The 20,105-nt window shown below is 33.8% G+C and overlaps 1 protein-coding gene across 1 annotated transcript; it reads left to right on the top strand.

Annotated features, from left to right (window-relative positions):
- Positions 1-61: 61 nt before the first annotated feature.
- On the top strand, positions 62-19,579 carry LOC130630283 (protein KRI1 homolog). The gene is made up of 15 exons (XM_057443714.1): positions 62-222; positions 13,084-13,148; positions 13,549-13,657; positions 13,792-13,996; positions 14,482-14,611; positions 15,209-15,309; positions 15,470-15,521; positions 15,946-16,023; positions 16,283-16,628; positions 16,833-16,933; positions 17,592-17,694; positions 17,879-18,009; positions 18,231-18,295; positions 18,658-18,783; positions 19,284-19,579. The coding sequence occupies exons 1-15, from the start codon at positions 105-107 to the stop codon at positions 19,558-19,560; spliced, it is 2,007 nt and encodes a 668-aa protein (XP_057299697.1). The 5' UTR covers positions 62-104; the 3' UTR covers positions 19,561-19,579.
- Positions 19,580-20,105: the final 526 nt, after the last annotated feature.

Raw genomic sequence — 20,105 nt, 5'->3', positions numbered from 1 at the left:
CCTAAACTGTACTTTCGGAATCTGCGGATAGCATACACAGTTTCGTACCCAGTAATACGAAATCAAAACAATCCTGTACATGTGCGGCAAAACCATCAGCAAAGATGGCTGCCCTTGAGAAGCTGTTTCAAGATGATGAGAAAGACGATGAAAATATAACAATAAACAAAGAATTTGCAAGTAAATACCAAAAGTTTAAAGAGTGTCAAGAGTTAGATCGTTGTAAGTTTTCGTATCTAAATTTTAGTAAGAAATCTTTCACAAGAGGCACGAAAATAACTGATGCTGAAAAAGACAATTTATACTCTGCACTGCTTTCATTTTGATAAAGTGGAAGGGATATCATCTAGTTCTGTTTTTTTACCAGCTCAACAAAATTTTAGTACCTTTTTTTGGATGATTTAATAGATTTTGTTAAAAAAAACATTGTCAGATTTTGATAGTGTGTCACCACAAAGCTATTCTTGCGGTCGGATTCGCGTCTATGCGCATTTTTTTGGGTGAATACTTGAATTTTTTTCCAAACGCCGAAATCGCTGGAAAACGCCCATTTTTTTACGACATATGCGGCTTATTGGCACCCTCTTATAGGGGGTCCCTACACAGAAAGTGTAAAAATGGAAAGGCTCTTTTAAGAGATTTACAGTTTACCTCGAGATGTTTTTTGCTTATTTTTATATATCAGCATTGTATTTTCAGCCTCTTAGGCCTTGTTTTGTAGCAAAATTATATCCATATGTTTTGGAAATTTGCGAATTACAACACACGGCTGTTTCGCTACGGTCAAACCGCGGACAAAATTAAGATGGCTTCCACAATTTTTTTGAAAATTTTGTATTTTTATCATTTTTTAAGTTATTGAAACTTTTTTTGTGTTGTTTTAATTTTACTGAATTAAAAAGTATTAAAACAATCTACTTTTCCCCTTTTTAAATATATAAATATGTTATACATGTGTGTTATAAATTTCGAGTTATTTCGTCGAACAAAACACACAAAACTAAAAAAAAAACATTATTTTTGGCGAAAATATACCATCTTTTCAACCTTGTGCCAACGCCGCGCTACTAGCTACGGACTTGAAAATTGGTATGGGGGGCCTGGAAACATGGTTCTATTGGCCGGTACCATGCACTATTCGTCTCGCAAACTCTAAACTACTTAAATTTTAAGTTAAAGTCTTCTTTAGGCGCTAAAAAAGAGGAGAAAAAGTTGCCAAAGTGGTGCACGGCGATTTGATGTAGTGTGATCCCTTTTCTGTCTAATTAAATAATTATCTAAACTTCTAAGCAAGTCACAGTGATGGCGTTTAATGTTTTGGTAGGTATGGTTTTTCCCAGCAAAATTACGGCAACCCGGTGTTTACTTTTGACTTGATTGCTCGACCCGGGAATCCTAATCCGAAACCCGGATTTTTTGAAAATGTTGGAATAAGTGAGACAACAGTGTCTTAGCAATTTTGAAGCTAGCTAAAGTTTGGCAGAGCACGAGGTAAGGGAAAAACAGTAAACTACTTTATACACAGTTTTGCATTTTGCATCGTGTTTTGTAGCTAAGTCACTTAATACTTCTTTTTTATATTTAGTTAAGACTTTGGTGGGCTTTTTCAAGATAAAATTTTTGAAATCAAAGATGTTTATGTCTACCTAGCTAGCTAATCTTGGCTTTATCACAAGATTGGGTGCTATTTTATACAATTTATAAAGAAACACAACATGATTGCTTTGTATATATTTAATGTATATGATCTATCCACAATTATAATCAGAGGACTGTATAATAAGAATACGAGGTTTCGGGGGTATCAACCGAAGAGAACAACCTCGTTCAACAAGAAGTAAAATCTAACTAAACTCTTCAAAAATATAAACAGAAAAATATGTACAAAAGTGAGCGCACGTGTAAAGGTCACGTGTTCAAGTCACATGGTCAATTCAACATTCCCCCAGTTGACGGAGGTCAAAACTTGTCATCTCAAATGTTTACAATCTCAAGGTCCTTTTCATCAACAAATGTTATCTTTGATTCAGCTAACTGATCGTTTTGTGTAACTGATTGTTCATCAATAAATTGTATTGCTGGTTCTGTTGATTCATCGTTTGGAATAATACACTGTTCAAACGGTATCAATTTATTGATCGGTCGCCGTAAATTTGATCGTCTGTCTTGATCAGTTTTGCATTGTACTATCGCTGCACGTATTTTTCCATCTTTTCCCTTGAACGTTTTTTTTATTCGACCAATTCGCCATTGTGATCGTGGCATTCTATCATCAGCAACAACAACTACGTCGTCAACGTTTGGAATTAAACATTTATTGAAACGACTATTCTTCAATTTGTGGAATTCTCGTAATTCTGTGACGTATTCGTCACGTCATCTATTCCAAAAGTGTGTCAGTAATCGGTTTACGTTTTCTTTCCGTTTGACACTCATATCAGCCGAGAGATCTTCAGGTATTAAGTTGTTCTCATCTGCTTTCGTGTTTAATTTTCTTCCACACATAAGATGATTAGGTGTTAATGGTTCTTCATTAAGTTCTTCATATATGTACGTTAATGGTCTGTTATTTAGTATAAATTCAATTTCAGTTAGTATCGTTAAAAGTTCGTTATACTTCAGGCGACTATTGCCCAGAACTTTCTTCGGTGGTCTTTTGACTGATTTGACCAAACGTTCGAAGAATCCGCCTTGCCAAGGGGCAGACTCAATATTAAATTTCCAATTAATATTTTTACTAGCAGCAAAGTTTTGTACGTCTTCGCTAATAAAACATTTACCATTGTCAGATAAAATGAAGTTCGGTGCTCTTTTTCGAGCAATAAATCGTTTCAGAACTTCTATACATTCAGGTCCAGAAGAATTCGAAGCTAAGTCTAAATGAATAGCTCTAGTACTCGCACACGTTATAAGAACTATCCAAGCTTTATACATATCTGGTTCTTCGTTAAAAACATTTTTTACAAATAAAGGACCAGCATAGTCGATGCCAACTACTTCAAATGACATGTTATCTTGTAATCTACTCTTCGGTAATGATGGAGGATCTGGGTACGGATATGGTTTGTTCTCGTACCTTCGGCACTTTTGACATGTACGAATAAAATTTCTAACAACATTTCTACCAGATGGAATCCAAAATTCTCTTCTAAGTTCTGTGAGTGTTATTTTTGTGCCATAATGCTTCACAGATTCATGCACATGTCGAATGATTAATTTTGTTAGATAAGAGTCTGGTACTAACAGAATAGGATACCTGGAGTTATATGGTACAGGAGCATTTCCTAACCGACCCCTGCACCTCAGCAAAAAATCTGTGTCTTCAAATAAATCCAGGTTCTTTTCCCAATGTTTAAATTTCTTGTGTCTTTTCACATCTTCTTGAGCATCTTTGATGATTACCAATCTTGCATGACCAATTTCTTCGGCTGATAGCCTCTTATAATTAAAATTTTTTCCATCTTCTTTCTTCTTTTTTACATTACTTATAAATCTCATCACATAAGCTGTGACGTGTACTAATTTATCAAAACTACTGTATTTTTTTATATCAATTATGTTACGAATACCCGGTATAATTGGGAAATTCGTGTTTATACTATCCGAGACATTTTCATTGGCAGTAGAAACATCACATACAGTATCATACACTTCATCAGACACAGGAGTAGTAGAAGACATAACATTATCACAAACATTCTCAGACACAGTATCAGTAGAAATAATAGATAGATTTTCAGACACAGTAATATTTTTTAGTTCATTATTTAATGTTTGAACTTTTTCTTCTTTTCTAACTTCTTCTTTTGTCATGTCATCACTAATAAACTTATCACCAGGTTTAAGGTGTGGCCAGTGGGTTTCAAGTAAAGTTAGAAACGTGGGTCCACTGAACCACAAAGAATTCAATTCAGAGGGGGAGCAACCCCTAGATACTATATCTGCAGGGTTGTCTTTCGATGGTACTAAACACCATTTGCCAGATGCAGTCAGTTTTCTAATTTCCTCTAAGCGGTTTTGAACAAAGGTTTTATAATCTTTGTTATCGTTTTTAATCCATGAATATGCAATAGTTGAATCAGTCCAATAGAAAATATTGTCAATATTATACACATTCAATAATTCCTTTTTTAAAACGTCCATTAATCTAGCTAGCACCAAAGTGCCTAAAAGTTCAATTCGTGGTATAGTGGTATTTGTTAATGGTTTAATTCTTGATTTTGAACTCAAAAGTGCAGTTTTAACTTTACCAGACTTGTAAGTAAATCGAATGTATACACAACATCCATAAGCAATTTTAGAGCCATCAGAAAATCCATGTAATTCAATGTTTTCAAATTGATCATTTTCATCTTTATAAGCATAAAGTCTGTCAATATTTAAAGTTTCAGTGTCAAGGCTAGTACAAATTTCATTCCATCTTTGTAAAAATTCACCTTCTAAAGGTTGATCCCAGTCAAATTTTGCAACACACAAATCTTGGAACAATACTTTAATTGTCACAACAATAGGGTTAATTATCCCTAGTGGATCATAGATACTAGCTAAAAAATGCATGATATTTCGCTTCGTAGTAGGCAATTTTATGTTCTTCAGCATGTCAGAAAAATTGAAATTAATTTCGTCAGAGAGTTTGTTCCATTCAAGTCCCAAAACTTTAATAGTGGGTTGAAATTTGATTTCAGTTTCATCCTGAGTACTATTGACGATGTTCTCAAGCATTTTGGAGTTAGAGTTAAACTTTCTCAAATTAAACCCTCCTTCACTGAGCCTCTCCTGACACTTCGTGTAAAAACACAAAGCATCAGAATCATTAACGCCACCCGCAGTCAAATCATCAACATGCAGAGATTCAAGTAACTTCTGCACAAATTGCGGATCACATTCAACATAACTGTGTAAATGAAAAATCAAAGTTGCAGACAGAAGAAATGGAGAATAAGTGGCTCCAAAGACTACTCGGCAGAATCTATAATCAGCTAGCGCGTTATTTTCAAACTTTTGATCATCAAAATTATTCACATCGTCGTACCAGATAAATCGGAGTAAATTACGATCTTCAGGTGATACCGATATTTGATGGAAGGCTTTTTCAATGTCACCAGTTATTGCGATATTATACGCTCTAAATCGTAACAACACTCCAAACAATGAAGTGTTCAGTGATGGACCGGTATATAAACATTCATTTAGCGATCGACTATCTTTATGCTTTGCGCTAGCATCGAAGACTATACGTACTTTCGTTGTATTTCTGTTAGGTTTAATAACAGCTCTGTGGGGGAGATAATGGGTTTCCCCAACACCAGGGCTTTCTGTCGTCTTTTCAATGATACCGCTGTCCAATTGTTCTTTAAATATATCGTCGTATGTTTTCAATAATTCGGTATTGTTTTTTAATTTATTAAACTGTGATCGGAGGCGGTCTTTAGCTAGTGAATAGTTATCCTCAATGAACATTTTATCACCTTTCACTGGTAGCCTCACTTCGTAATGATGATCTTTAAATTTTATTTCATCCGTGAATTTGTCGTAAATACTAGGTTCTTCGGAGGAAATCCCTAAACTTTCCAAGTTGAAAAATTTATTCACGTTTTCATTCAGAATCTCATAATCTGATTGAGTTTCTTTCATAATTAATAACGAATGAGTACAAGCCATATTTGCTGTAACAGGAGTGGTAGAGACAGTAGAAACTGGACCACTTAAGATAAATCCAAGTTTTGATCCCATGGCAACAGGACCTCCGCTAGAACTTCGTAAAACAGTTTTCGTGAAAAAATTCCAGTAATAATCGGCTCCAATTAATATGTCGACGTGTAGATCGTCGCTAAAATTCTGATCAGCTAATTGTAAGCCTTGCAAATGTTCATAATTTTCAACAGCAAAATTGATAGTTTGTCCGGAAACAGGTTTGCAAATATCATTCACAAAGGTAGAAACATTAATGCTCTCATTCGATATTGTGCTTTTAATTTCAAATTTGACAAGATCAAGTTTTTTCGTAGAGTGTTCACCTCCAAAGACTTTAATACTCAGTTCTTTTTTTGAAACAGTTTTTAAATTCAACTTTTTTCTCGCTTGCGGTGTGATGTACGACAATTGTGAACCGCTGTCAAATAAAATGCGTAATTTCGCAGAAAAATTTCCCTCGCATGATGTAACTGTAGCCATAGCAGTTTGCAGCAAAACATTATTTCGATCAGAAGCTATGTTTATATTAGCAGGTGTAACGTTCGAGGAAGAATCTTCACTTTCTGCATCTTTATTTTCGGTTTCATTTTTCTTAGGACTACGACTAGGAGGAGGATTTGGATTATGTTTCCTTTCGCATAAGGCTACGTGATGTTTTCCTTTGCAGTGAAAACAACGAAAACTTGCTTTGCATTCACGACTCATGTGTCCTTTTCTTAAACATAAAAAACAGCGTCCATTTTTCAAAACAATTTCTTTCCTGGTTTCTAATTTTGTTACAGTTCTGCATTCATGTGATTTATGCTCACCAGAACAAAAGGAACAGAATAACTTTCGGGTACCAGTTCGCGCAGCTTGTGCATTCAAAGAACTTCCACTGCTGGGGAACTCCCGCTGCTCATCTTCTTCTAATTTTATATTCGAAAGTTTTTCATGTGCCATAATTTCTTTTCTTAAAATTTTTAACACAGCTTCAGCGTCCCAAATATCTTCATCAAATTTTCTACTTATCATTAATTTGATATCATTCGGTAATTTTGACAAAACAACAGGAATAAGCATAGGTCCATAGTTTTCTGCTTTAAAACCCAGGGCTTTCAAACTTCTCACTTGAGATTCGATTAGGTCGTAAAGTTTTCGCATAGATTTAATATCTCTCGAACTTTTTACATTTTCAAGAGTCAAAAGTTTGTTCATATGAGCTGACACAGTGATTTGTGGATCACCAAATCGTTCTTTTAAAAGATCTCGCGCAATTTCATAGTTTTCGTTACATAACGATAAACCGCTGATTGTTTGTTCTGCCGAGCCCGACAAAAGATTTGTCAAATACGTCAATTTTTCGACAGAAGAAAGAGATTCATTCTTATGTATCGCACACTCAAAAGATTCGTCAAAGGACTTCCATTGCAAAGGATCACCGTTAAACTTTTTCAGCTCAAGTTTCGGAAGTTTAATTCGATCCCTCACGCTGGAGTTTCCAGACCCATCAGAAGAAGTAACAGAAACATTACCTTCATTTTCAAACACATGCTTGTCAAGAAACTTTTTCAATGTTGTTAACTCTTTCGCAGCATACTGCTCAAATTCCAAGTGTGACATCATTTCATTAGCTAAATTCTCTGGCTCAATTAAGTCATTAATTTCATTTTGAATAGTTGTTATGTTCACTTATTTAGCTTCCAGTAAATCATAACTGGATAAGAGTGCCGCACCATGATCTTTCAAAGCAAACCTTTCATAAATAGGTTTCACAGTTTCATTAACAATTTTCTTAAAAACACCAACATAAGCACCATGACTTCTTCTCTTTTTACTGATATCTTCAGTCATGTTTGTAAATTTCAAAAGTAACTAAATTGTAAGTGTTGTAAATTCAAAAAATGTTCTAATGTTTATGTGTATAATTTCAAAAGTTCTATGTGAGTAAATATTCAGCAACTGTCGATTAAATAAACCAACGATCAATAATTATATCCAACAATATATCCGGCTCGGTGGACCAGTGTTTTATCCACAATTATAATCAGAGGACTGTATAATAAGAATACGAGGTTTCGGGGGTATCAACCGAAGAGAACAACCTCGTTCAACAAGAGGTAAAATCTAACTAAACTCTTCAAAAATATAAACAGAAAAATATATACAAAAGTGAGCGCACGTGTAAAGGTCACGTGTTCAAGTCACATGGTCAATTCAACAGTATATAATAAACTATTTATGCACAACTTGAGATATTTTCTACTAGCATGATAAACTAGAATGTAGAAACTGTTGACTCTGAATGACGTTTTATTTAATGTACTAGTCGATAAGGCCCGTGGAAAAATCCACTAAGGCAGGATAAAAATGAAAAAGAAGCGTTATTTGAATTTTGATGACGTCAGAAACCCATCCACAAAAAAAATCATAATTTTGTTTTCACGTTGCCTCTATTGTGTAGAGCTTAAATTGCTGATCAAGAAAATGTATATGATCGTGTGATTTTGATGACCAGTTAATGAGATATAAGGGTTTAAAAATTTTGCTGACGTCAGCCAAAACTTAAAATTTTTTTTTTTACAGATTTGTATACTTGTTGCCTCCATCGCGTAAATCTTGAAACGCTGATCAAGAAAATGTGTAGGATAATGTACTTTTTACAAACGGTTGCAAAGATATTAAGGTTTGCAGGTTTTTAGATGGCGTCACTAACCCGTCCATTCCGAAACGAATTTGGTGACCCAGGTTTGGGAAACTTACCCAAATTGGTCCTAGGTGGTCCCTAGTTAGCCACGCTGTGAAAAATCATTGACGTTACCACCTCGTTTCTAAGTTATTTAGCCTCAAAGTTTTAGGTGCACTGTAATGGCTTTATTAATTTAATATAGGATATTGACGCTAAAGTAGTGTTATTGACGTCGCCTCGTAACGTCAGAAAATTTAGCATATTAGACATGCATTTTTCGGCGACATCAAAGCAAAATAAGGATATCAACTTTGCCTGTCACAGAGACACGGAACTGGCGTATTATTATATAGATGATGTCACATATTTGGCCCGAAAACCCTTAGGACCAAAAGTGACCCTTTGGACAATTTCGGACAGATAAATATTACATCTACATCTTTAATGGCCTCAGAATCCAAAGTAATGTTTTTTATTCAGTTAATAAACGAATTTTAAGCATACATTCAGGCTCTAAAGGCCGTTTTTCACATAATTTCTCACATTTGGCCCAAAAATAACCCTTTGGACAATTTCGGACAGACTAATATGTCATCTACATCATCTTTAATGGCCTTAGAATCCAAAGTAATCTTTTTTATTCAGTTAATAAACAAACTTTAAGCATACATTGAGGCTCTAAAGGCCGTTTTTCACATAGGTCTCACATTTGGCCCAAAAATAACCCTTTGGACAATTTCGGACAGTAATAAAATTAATTAATTTTTATTCCAGATATTTAACCTAACCTGTGGACCATAAAAAACATGTTTCCTTATCTTTATTCTAGAGATATTGTGGAAGACATTCATCTAAATGATAATTTTTAAGTCATTTTTAGACATTTTGGCCTAAATATACCAATTTCAGACAGGTGTCCAAAAAAATTTTTCTTTTAATAATATGGACAATTTATCTGAGATTATTATTCTTTTTACAGAATATAAAAATTTTATTTCGTTCTTGAGATATCCTGTTTTAACTGAGAGGGTAATTCGAATTATTTTTTCGTAACATTTTTGTCCGCTTCGAAACAGCTGTGAACATGAAACAAGGTCTGGTGCCTAAATGTAAACAAAGAAGTACCAAGACTGGCAGTAAATCTCACAAAAAAGCCTCTCCTTTTTAGTACTTCTTCTATGCTTCGTTTCTGAGAACGGAGGGTTTGAAGTCCAACTTGCTAGTGAGTGAGACACTGACTTTTAATCAATATCATTTTGAGGATTCTGCATACACCACCTACGTCAATCTTTTACAATTCATAAGAAGCGAAAAAATCGCTGTAGATTGTTTAAAATCAGTTGAACAAGATTGTAGGAAGCAAAGACATCACCACAGATCCTGGAAAATCATCCAGACGGGAATGTAGAAAGCAACAAGATTGCTGTAAATCGTTTAGAACCACTCACAACAGGATTGGGGAAAGTGAAAAGATCGCTGTAGATCATGTAAAACCATCAAAACAAGATTTTAGAAAGCAAAAAAAACACCACAGATGGTTTAAAATCCATCAAAACAGAATCACAGATCCTGTAGATTGTTTTAAAAACCGCCATAATGATATGAAAAGCTATTGAAAGTAATATTTTTAAAGAATAGACACCAACTGCTTTCGATACTTTATATTTGCCACGATTAAAAATTAGGTGATGGCAGAAATATGGCGGACGAACTGAAAAAATTAATCATAAATAAATTTTTAGAGAATCCCGGCATTGTAAAATCAATATTTGAAGAGAAAGTACTGATGAATTTACTTACATCAATAGCAAGATTGCAGAAGTTAAAATTGATCAAGCTATTTGATCAAGATATTTGATATGTATATCTTGCTATTGATTTATTCACAGAGTAAAACACAGTCTGCTTTGAAAATTATTAAATCTAGTTACGCAAATACAGATAATCATCAATGCAAGTGCACTAATATAAACGGCAAGTTTTTTTTCTATGATGAAAAGCAAACAGATTTTTCGGGGTAATAACAAAGAAGAAAAACAACATAATGGATGATTTCTTATTATCAAAATCTACAAAATCATCAACAGAACCAGTCATCCCTGAAGATGACTGTGTTTTTCTTCCAGAGGTGATTTTACAAAAACTAAATCAATCATTAACACTGGTACAATTACAGATTTCATATACACAAAACAGAAAAATGATTATTGTGAGAACAGCACTCAATTCTCTGACGGTTTGTTCATTAACACACAGTAAAAAGAAGTCATTAGGTTGTCTAGATGTTGAAAGTGTTAGATTTCTCTATTCTTATCTACAAAGTAAGTAAGAAAGGGTGAAACAAGTCTTTTTTAGTAAAAGCTTTAGCTTAGTACTCACTGGGATCTCTTATATATCTTTCATTTTTTATAGCAATGAAATTTTGGCGTCCCAGTAGGGATGAAAGCGATAAAAAACTTTATGTTCATCGCGGATTAAAGTGATGTATATTAAAAAGTTTTGATAATTATTTAATCAATGAACCATAATCTTTTGTAAACTTGTGTAAAAAAGGTTAACCTTAAAAATATGCCGCCAAGATAACAATAGATTGAAATCTTCAACCTAAAAATTTAAATAGAACAATTGTTTTGAAACATGTGTTTCAGTTGATTTTCGCTTCACATGAGTGAAGAAATTTCTAACTGAAAAAATTTAGAGAGACCTGCAATTAGAAGTTCTATCAAAGTTCAGAAATTATGACAAACCTTATCCTGGTAATCGTGTGATATTTTGTGGGTTTTTTTAGCAATCAATAACAAAACCAAAGAAAGCAGATACTCAAATCTTTCAGAAGACTTTCTGAAGAATCTGAATGCAAACGACCACAAATTGATATTGTGGATAGGAACATATATCTTGAAAAAATATAATTTGATACCAACAGTTATTCTTTCCCAAACGCAGTTCTTGTACAATTCAGTTATTCTTTCTACGGCTATAAATTTCTCTCACCCAAATCTCCTATTTAAAACATTTTTTTTGTTTCTTCCCATTTTTTCAGGAAGAATTATAAAAAATTCGTCTATATACCTACATCATGCATTATCTTTGTATGATATACTGTTCCATTCAGTTTATGTTGTTAGGTAAAAGCTAGTGGGGATGGTAGGTGATGAAAGAAAAGCAATGTAAATATGCAATGAATTTCTTTTAAATTTTATTGCAGTAAAAAACGATGAGAAATCATCGCACCAGTGGGGACTAAGCTTTAAGGCACCTTTGGGAGTTTATAAAGGTTCGTTTTAATATTTTTATCAATGACATATGTTTTACTATTGTTTATTACTTTTTACTGTGTAACTTTGCAGATGACAAAACCTGATATGTCTCTGATAAAACTATAGATAAAGCTGAATGTTGATATTTATAAAAAGTATTTTGAATGGTTTGGTCGGAATGGAATTGCAAATCCTGATAAATTCAGTTCAACATTCCAAAACACTAACCTGAAAGTATATCTTTTTTTGTAGGAACATTTGATATTTTAAATTCTAATAATGTCAATTTTTTATGGATTTTAGACTAAAAGCTATGCTTTTACATGTAAAAGAAGTGTGTGAGAATGTTTTACAAAAAAAACAAAATCTTTTGCACGTATATATAGTTTTCAAAAACGGCTCTAAGTAACTCATTTATTTAACACATATTCTTTCACATTTTAACTATTGCCCTATCGTAAGTTTTGTTTTACTAGTACTCATCATTGGGGATTATCAGTGAGTCGCATTGACTTTTTTTTTGCTGACACAGACTTGGCCAGAAAAACCTAGTGTACAAGATTTTAAACCACATTGGGCCTAGCTTGTAAAGGTTGTCTACGTTTAATAAAGTGTCCCACCCACAGCTCAGTCTGTGTTAGAATCTGCAATAAATGACTAAACTCTTTCCTCATCAGAGCGGCACAATCATGTAATCACATGCCAGGGTCTATAAAATGTGTCCACTATGAATATATTTAAAGCATCTGAAAGTAGTTATAATTTTACTAGTTTAAATTTTTCAATAGTTGCTGTAAACTATTTTCACACATTTAGTAAAATTGCACATAAGAAGTCCGTAGGAATTAGTGATGGCAGTTAGTTAAACTTTTTTCATAACTTTTTATAGGCTTATAAATGTTACATTCTCCCTTATTGGTTTACATAACGAAGCAAAATTATTTAGAATTAAGTAGAATTAGTGATGGCAGTTAGTTAAACTTTTTATAGGCTTATATGGTTACACCTTAATATTGTTCCTTTTAATAACTTTTATTTTCCTTCCAAAGTAAATCCTTTTGCAGGCCTGAATTGATATATAACAGGGTCTAATGCCAAAGAAGCCTGAAGCTATTTTTTAAATTTTAGAATAAATGCCTATTAGCAGTCAAGGCAGTAAGAAAAACAAATATTTTAAACAAGTCAAGTTTCACCGAAAAGGGGATATATATTTAGGAATTTCTCATACAAATCTTTTAGGTAAGACCAACTTGTAAAAGTATACATCAGAATCCCTTTATTAAAAAACAGACAATAAACAGCATGTAGGACAGCTGTACCATTTAAGCACAGTAGACGCTGTTGGTAATTTTTAGGAAAAGAGATATCATAAAATGCGAAGTTTGTCAAAATTCTATATAACTGCACGGTATAGCAAATCTTTTCAGCTTGGCACATATTGTTAAAGCTTTATTTTTCTAGTAAAGCAAAAGTATGGCGATGTATTGGAGGATTCTGAGTCTGAATCTGAAGATGAAGACGCTGAGGTATGTCTTTTTTCTCAATGCATATATCATAAGACAGGTTATAATCTTGAAGACTAGCTTCACCTTTTTATCCCGAAGAGAGGTAAGCTCTAGCAATAACTTGGGTCTGAGGCTCACACTTTATTTAATGATAGAAGGGGTGAAATGGTGTTTCAAGGCTTCTTCAAAGAGAAAAAAGTAAATACATGTTTAGACTCTAAGTATATATTTGATTTGATTTAAAAAATTGATAAAAAGTGAAAAATATTGGCTTATAGTTACTAATAACATCAACTTTATTTCTTGCTATTATTTTTGTCGATTTTTGCTTTTACATTTTTTATGGCAATAACATACACACACACTTTAAAAAGAAGAAGATACAAATGTTGGATATTTTGATGTATTTATGTGTTTTCAGGCACTTACTCCTCAAATTGAACAGGATTTTTTGAAAACGCTTTCAATGATCAAATGCAAAGATCCCAAGATATACAAGAAAGAGACAGTGTTTTTTGACGATAGAACAGGTAATATGTCATCTTGTTTGAGTAAGCAAATCAGGTGGCTAGAAACTGTATGTATTATGCTTCAAGGTTGTATTCTGTAAAAATTTTAACGAGTTGACTTCTTAAAAAATTGTTTTATTTTTACATTTACTTAGATAATGGAAATTTAAAACAAGCAAAACAGAAAGAGAAGAATACACCCATGCTTTTGAAGGATTACGAACGAGAACGACTGCTTAAGAAAGGTGAGAAAGCCTATTTAAGTGACTCTGACGACGATGATGGCAACAAACATTTTATTGAAAAGAAGAAAACTGAGGAATTGACGTACAATGAGGAACAAGAGCAGTTAAAAAAAAGGTATATTACAAGATATTTGTTTTTTTATAATCCGGGTTAAAAGAATATATATACAGGAAAATTACAGCTTGAAAATATTTTTCCCTGAACATAACGACGATTCGTATTTATGCCATTATATATATTTTTAAACTTAATTCCAAAATTTAGTTTGTTTTCGAACCTTGTTGAAGGAAAGTTGAACTGAGCACCACCTTGTTGAAGGAAAGTTGAACTGAGCACCACCTACCTGGAAAAGAGTAGATTTCTGGTAATATAAAAAGTTAGGACTTTCAGAAATGTCTAATAAATGGTGTCTATCTGAAGGATGAGCAGTACAAAACAACCTGTTGTAGTGGCTGGTATTGACATCATATGGATGTGGGTCTGTCTTACAATTCTACTCTTACTGCAGAGTAGACAACCAAATCAAAAGAATATGTCAAAATATAAACTATTTTTGGTTAAAATTTTTACAAGTTGGTAAATTGTTTATCACACTCTAGTTTTAAGGATGCTGTCGAATCAGAAAGTGATGATGAAGAATTATTAAAAGTTCGTGAAAAATCTTCTGACGAGATCAAGAAGGAAAATAAAGAGTATCAATCTTGGTTAAAGACAGCTGGAAAGAAATTAGTAAGTTTTGTCAGTTATGAAAATGTTGCTTTCTGCAGTGTGTTGGCACACTATCCCTTTTTAGTATTGTAAAGCAATAACAAAAGCAACTTAAGTAGAATACTAAAAATGAAAACTCATCGCAAGTGCGTTTGTATTCAGTCTGAATAACTTGAAGTCTCTTTGATTCAAAGTTTTTCACGCTAGAAAAATAATTGCTAACTTAAAATGTAATATAACTGTCTGCTTTATTGACACGTCAACTTATTTATGCTGGCAATTGCTTAGTACCGACAGGAATTAGTAAAGCTTAGTGGTTAAATTGAAGTCTGAATGCGCAACGATTCTTACATTTTTAGCTACAATCTTCATAAGTAAATAAAATACAATACAAAGTAGCAACTTAAAGTCCTGAGTAACATGGAAATAGAAAAAGCACGGATAATTGTATTCTTCCTTTTAACTTTTGATACAAACAAAATGAAACCATGATTCAAAGCTATTCTTAACCTGTTTCCTGTGTACTTTATTAAACACGCCCCAACCCCTTTGTTAGTCACCAGCTAGCACCCATCCTATTTTAAGCACAACGCATAAGTGTACTGAGGATTTTTTAAGGGAGCGTTGGAACGGTATTGGAACAATGACCAACTGGATGAAAATGAAAAGTTTTTACGGGATTACATCCTAAAAAAGCAATATATTGACAATGAAGACAAGTGAGTATAACTGGTATTATGTAAACCAATCACACTCATCTTTTTTTACACATGCGACAAACAACAAATCACACATTCGTGTAAACATGTGTTTTTTTCTCATGCACACACTTGTATGTAGGAAACATTTTTGATAATTGATTTAATTTGAAAATTTTAGAATTCCAACATACAAGGAAGTGGTTGGTGCTAGTGATGAGGAAGAAGAAGAGGTATAGTGAAATTTTGATATTGTGGAGGAGACCGGATTTCTAGTTGTTGGAAACATTTCCTTTTGTATACCTCTAATTAGTCCTATTAAAGGTGTAAGGCCTGAACTGTTGAAGTTGATACTCCTGCAGATGACAACGTAAATTATATGTTATGTAAAAAAGTTGAAATAAATGACAGATGCAAAGAGGAGCCATTGTTCTGTTCTATTTCGGCTGGGCTGCACTTTTCCCTATAGCCAAAAAAGTGTTTTAAAAACGTATGCGTACTTTTACAAAGTAAGCGATGGTTAAGAAATTTAGTTATGGATTAAAAACAATCTCTCAACAGCAGTCATCACACTTCCTTTTAATTTTAAAGGTTGCGTAACCATGTGTAATTCGCGTGTACACTTTTAACAACTTTTGTATTTTTTCTACTCGAAAGGATGACGACGAAGTTGAACGTGAAGAAGAATTCGAAAGGAAATTTAATTTTCGTTTTGAGGAGCCAGATCAAGAATTTGTAAGTGAATTTAATGATCTCGTAGTTTGTTAACTCTATCATTTGTGGTGGCTAACTTAAATCAGTTACTTAAAAAAGTTTACAGCATGTTATTAAGCATGCAAACTTTTTTTCGCTACAGCCAGAAAGAAAAGAAATGATGAAAAACATGTTACAATGTGGTGGAAAGCATTGTGCTTGATTTTCATTCCCACAGAGACATTATTTATTAAGGGTTTCTGTGGACACTGTGGTAAAGCAGAAAGATTTTCTTTCGTAGGTTAAAAGATATCCAAGGACTATAGCAGAGTCAGTGCGACGAACAGACGACAAACGGAAAGAACACAGAAAAGAACGAGTGGAAAGAAAGAAGAAAGAAAAAGACCAAAAGAAAGAAGAATTGAAAAGATTGAAAAAGTTAAAGAGGAAAGAAATAATGGAGAAAATCGAAAAGTTGAAAGAAATTACTGGAAACTCAAAAGTAGGCTTCCTTGAGGAAGATATGGATGGGGATTTCGACGCTTCGAAGTATGACGAATTGATGACGCAAGTATTCGATGACGATTATTATGACGAGGAAGAGACGGAGAAACCGACTTTTTCCGACGAAGATGAATATATTGACGGTATGTATGGCTTGATACATACGACTAACCAAATCTTCTTTTTTGCAAATATTTGTCAGTGAAAGTTCTTGAATATAGTTAACTCAAAAGGTTAGAGACTTTATATTAGAATGGCGCTAAAAGTACGTTAAAACTATAAAATTCACAGCTGAATTTGCTCGTTTGATATGCTCTACACTGCAAGTGAATTCTCGTGTTGTTTAGAAAACTGGGATGAATGGAGTGTACCACCCGAAAATAATTATCTCAACAGCAACGAGGACAACGAAGAACATTTACCACATTGTGAAGAGCCTGATTTTAATGTAAGTTCTAAATTTGTATGTACCATCTGCAGCCGTATGGTTAAGAAAAGGGGCGTTGTGCGCGCCAATAAGCCGTATGGTTAAGAAAGAGGGCGTTGTGCACACCAAGAAAGTTGTGCGCGCCAATAAGCCGTATGCCTTAGAAAAGGCGGCGTTGTGCGCACCAAGAAAGTTGTGCGCGCCAATAAGCCGTATGTTTAAGAAAAGGGGGCGTTGTGCGCACTAAGAAAAGGGGTGTTGCGCACGCCAAAAGTTAAAAAAGGGAGAAGGTGGATTTAGTGCGTTGACTTTGCATATTATCTATTAGCCTGTTGGAGAAGAAAAACTCTTAGTTAAAATTTTTCTAAGAATGTTTTTAAAATTTTAAACGTAATCTTTAAAACTACAAAACGTTTTCAAATCCCTAAAATTTGTGGAAATACTATAAGTGATGTAAGCAGCGCATTATTTTCTATGGATAAACTTATCTTGCTTTATTACGAAGTATTGAAAACCTCATAAAGCAGACATTTTTTAAGAACCGTAGGTGACCTCTGTAGTCATCATAGCCAAGGTCGACTTTTTTTCACCAACAGTGAGAGCAGTGTTGATGTCAATTAATGAGGAGATTTTTTTTTAGAACAATTTGTTTATTACTATTTTTATTTTTTATGTTTAGATGGATGCGGATTATGTGCCAGGGAACAGTACATCCTTGAAACAGAAAAAAACTTCTAAATTCGCACAAGCTATTCAAAGAAAGAAACCGATTTTCGATCCAGGTGAAACAGGCTTTTTTATATTTGAATTTTTTTATGTAACTCTCCTTTCGTGGCTGTTTCAAGCGAGCACGATTAGTAAGGGAATTCAGGATTTTTTATTCAGAGGCGATATTAGGAACGGATAAATGAGTTTAAAATCAACATAATATAATGTTGTTGTTGTTTTTTGTTTTTATTTTTCAAGACGAGAAGTCCTTTCAAGAATATTTCGATGAATATTACAAGTTGGATTTCGAAGACATCATCGACGACATGCCTGTCCGTTTTAAATACAGAAGTTGTATGCCGAATGATTACGGCCTGTCAACTGATGAGGTGACACTTGTATACGTCTTTGTGATATTCAGCTTTTTTATCCCGACTACCAAAAAGAGTTACTTGGAACTTTAGTTTTGCAAGGACGAGATCCTTGAATCTTACTGATTTCCCCAGGATGAGATTCTTAAGTTGTTAAGGCTAAACCCAGAGGATTTTTTTGAGGCTAACTTTGTTTAGAAGCTCCTTTTAATTGCTTTTTCACTTTGTGTACTCAATAGGTACTTAATGCAGATGATAAAGAATTAAACGAATGGTGTTCTTTAAAGAAAACGATGCGATACTAGTAAGTATGACGTGGCAAACTACATTAAGTGCGGCAGTATTTATAAGCAGATATTTTGCTAGAGTTGCAACTTGTTTAAGCATCTTGGAGTAGTTGTTTTTCTTTCCGCCGTTGATCTTCTAACAAAATAGTTATAAGTTGTTCGAATATTTCGATCAAACATCACTCCCCGTCCTTACATTAAATAATGTGTGAAAGCGTGTCATTAGACTTTATTACTTTTCATCGTTGTCACGCAGTACGGCTGATCCTGAGGGATTTATGTGAAAGAGTCCCCATTAACTTTTTTTGGCTGTCTGAAACTATCAGCAGTAATCTTTTGTTTTGATTGAGTACTGACAAACAATGCCGTCGCTTTATAGTAATGAAGAAGAGGAGAAGAAAGAGAGACAAAGATATAAAAAGAAATCACGTGACAAAAAGAAGAAACAACGAGTGTTTCAGTCACTTCAACAACAACAGCAAAACGACGAAGAAGAAGCCACAGGGTAGGTTATTTTTAATGAATGATTGTTCACTCTACATCCATCTTTCCGCATTGTAATACGTTTAGGTTCAATGTTAGCGTGTATTTTGATTGCGAATACACAGATGTTGCCTTTTAAGTTAAAAATATGATACACGTTTTGTGTAGTGACTGAAGGTTCACACCAGTAATAGGATCAATGTGGCTTTTTGTACGGTTTACATTTAGCGGTAACTGGTCGAAACGTTTGTGAAATGCCTTTAAATTTTGAGTAGCTGTTTGAACACCCACTCTGTAACATTACGACTAATTTGTTGCCTAGTAATTCAGCTGAATTTTATCATTCATTTTTTTCGTATTTATGGCCCCCACCCTACGCCATGCTAGGTATTATTTTCACGGTCAAACTCTTAACGCCCTAATAACGCCACGACATAAAAATACCGACCATAAGGACAGACATAAAAGACGTTTTTTGTAATGGATATCTATATCTGTATAACGAATATGTACATTTTCTAGCGTAAACGAAACGAGAATCGAAAAACCACGAAATATAAAATCTTTACAAAGAAAGAAAGAAAAACTTCGAGAGCTGGACAGTTCGAGTAAAACGTCGTTTAAAAGGCGAGTTTTAACCTCGAAATTTTCGACGAAAAAGGTCGCACAAGGTAGTGTTCGAAATTCAAGGATGAAAAAACTTGAGAAACAGTTCAGGGGAAGTAATCCGGACAATTTAAGAAAGTTTTCATTACAGAGATTAGCTGCGTATGGTTTGGATAAAAGGAAGAAGAAGTAAAGCGCTGTCTATTGTTGTTGTTAAAAACAGGTGTAAAGTTTATGATGTAGATGAAATTCCAGCATATTTTAACTTCATGTTTGCTTAAATACTAGTAGTACTTTATGGTCGGATTTTTGCTTCATCAATTATCTGATTTCAAATTAATTACCGTTCTCGTGTTACATATGTATCAGTAAAAGTTTTGTTTTATCATGTGCATACATTTGCTCACATGATTCCCCTACATTGCGCAGTTTGCCCGACCAATATTGTTTTCAAACGTCAACACAGCTTTTAGGGCTTTCCTTCTCAAAACTGCTCAACTCTTTTCATTTTTAAAAGGTTTCCTTAAAGCTCGCTAATTCTCCTCTGAAAGTAGATTTTTCAACCACTTTTAAAATCTTCTCAATTTTAATTTTACAAGCAGAACATGTTTTCATCTTTAAAATGCGAGAAAATGCTACGTAGGCGCAACAATAATTTGTTCTTCACTCGTGGCGTCACCATTAAAACTAACTCATCCTAAAAAAGTTTAAAAATTCTTATCAAAAGTCTTCAAATCT

Source organism: Hydractinia symbiolongicarpus, chromosome 2 (assembly GCF_029227915.1).
Source record: "Hydractinia symbiolongicarpus strain clone_291-10 chromosome 2, HSymV2.1, whole genome shotgun sequence".
Lineage (NCBI taxonomy): Eukaryota > Metazoa > Cnidaria > Hydrozoa > Anthoathecata > Hydractiniidae > Hydractinia > Hydractinia symbiolongicarpus.
Note: the sequence above shows the minus strand (reverse complement) of the source record. Positions and strands in the feature narration are given on the sequence as shown.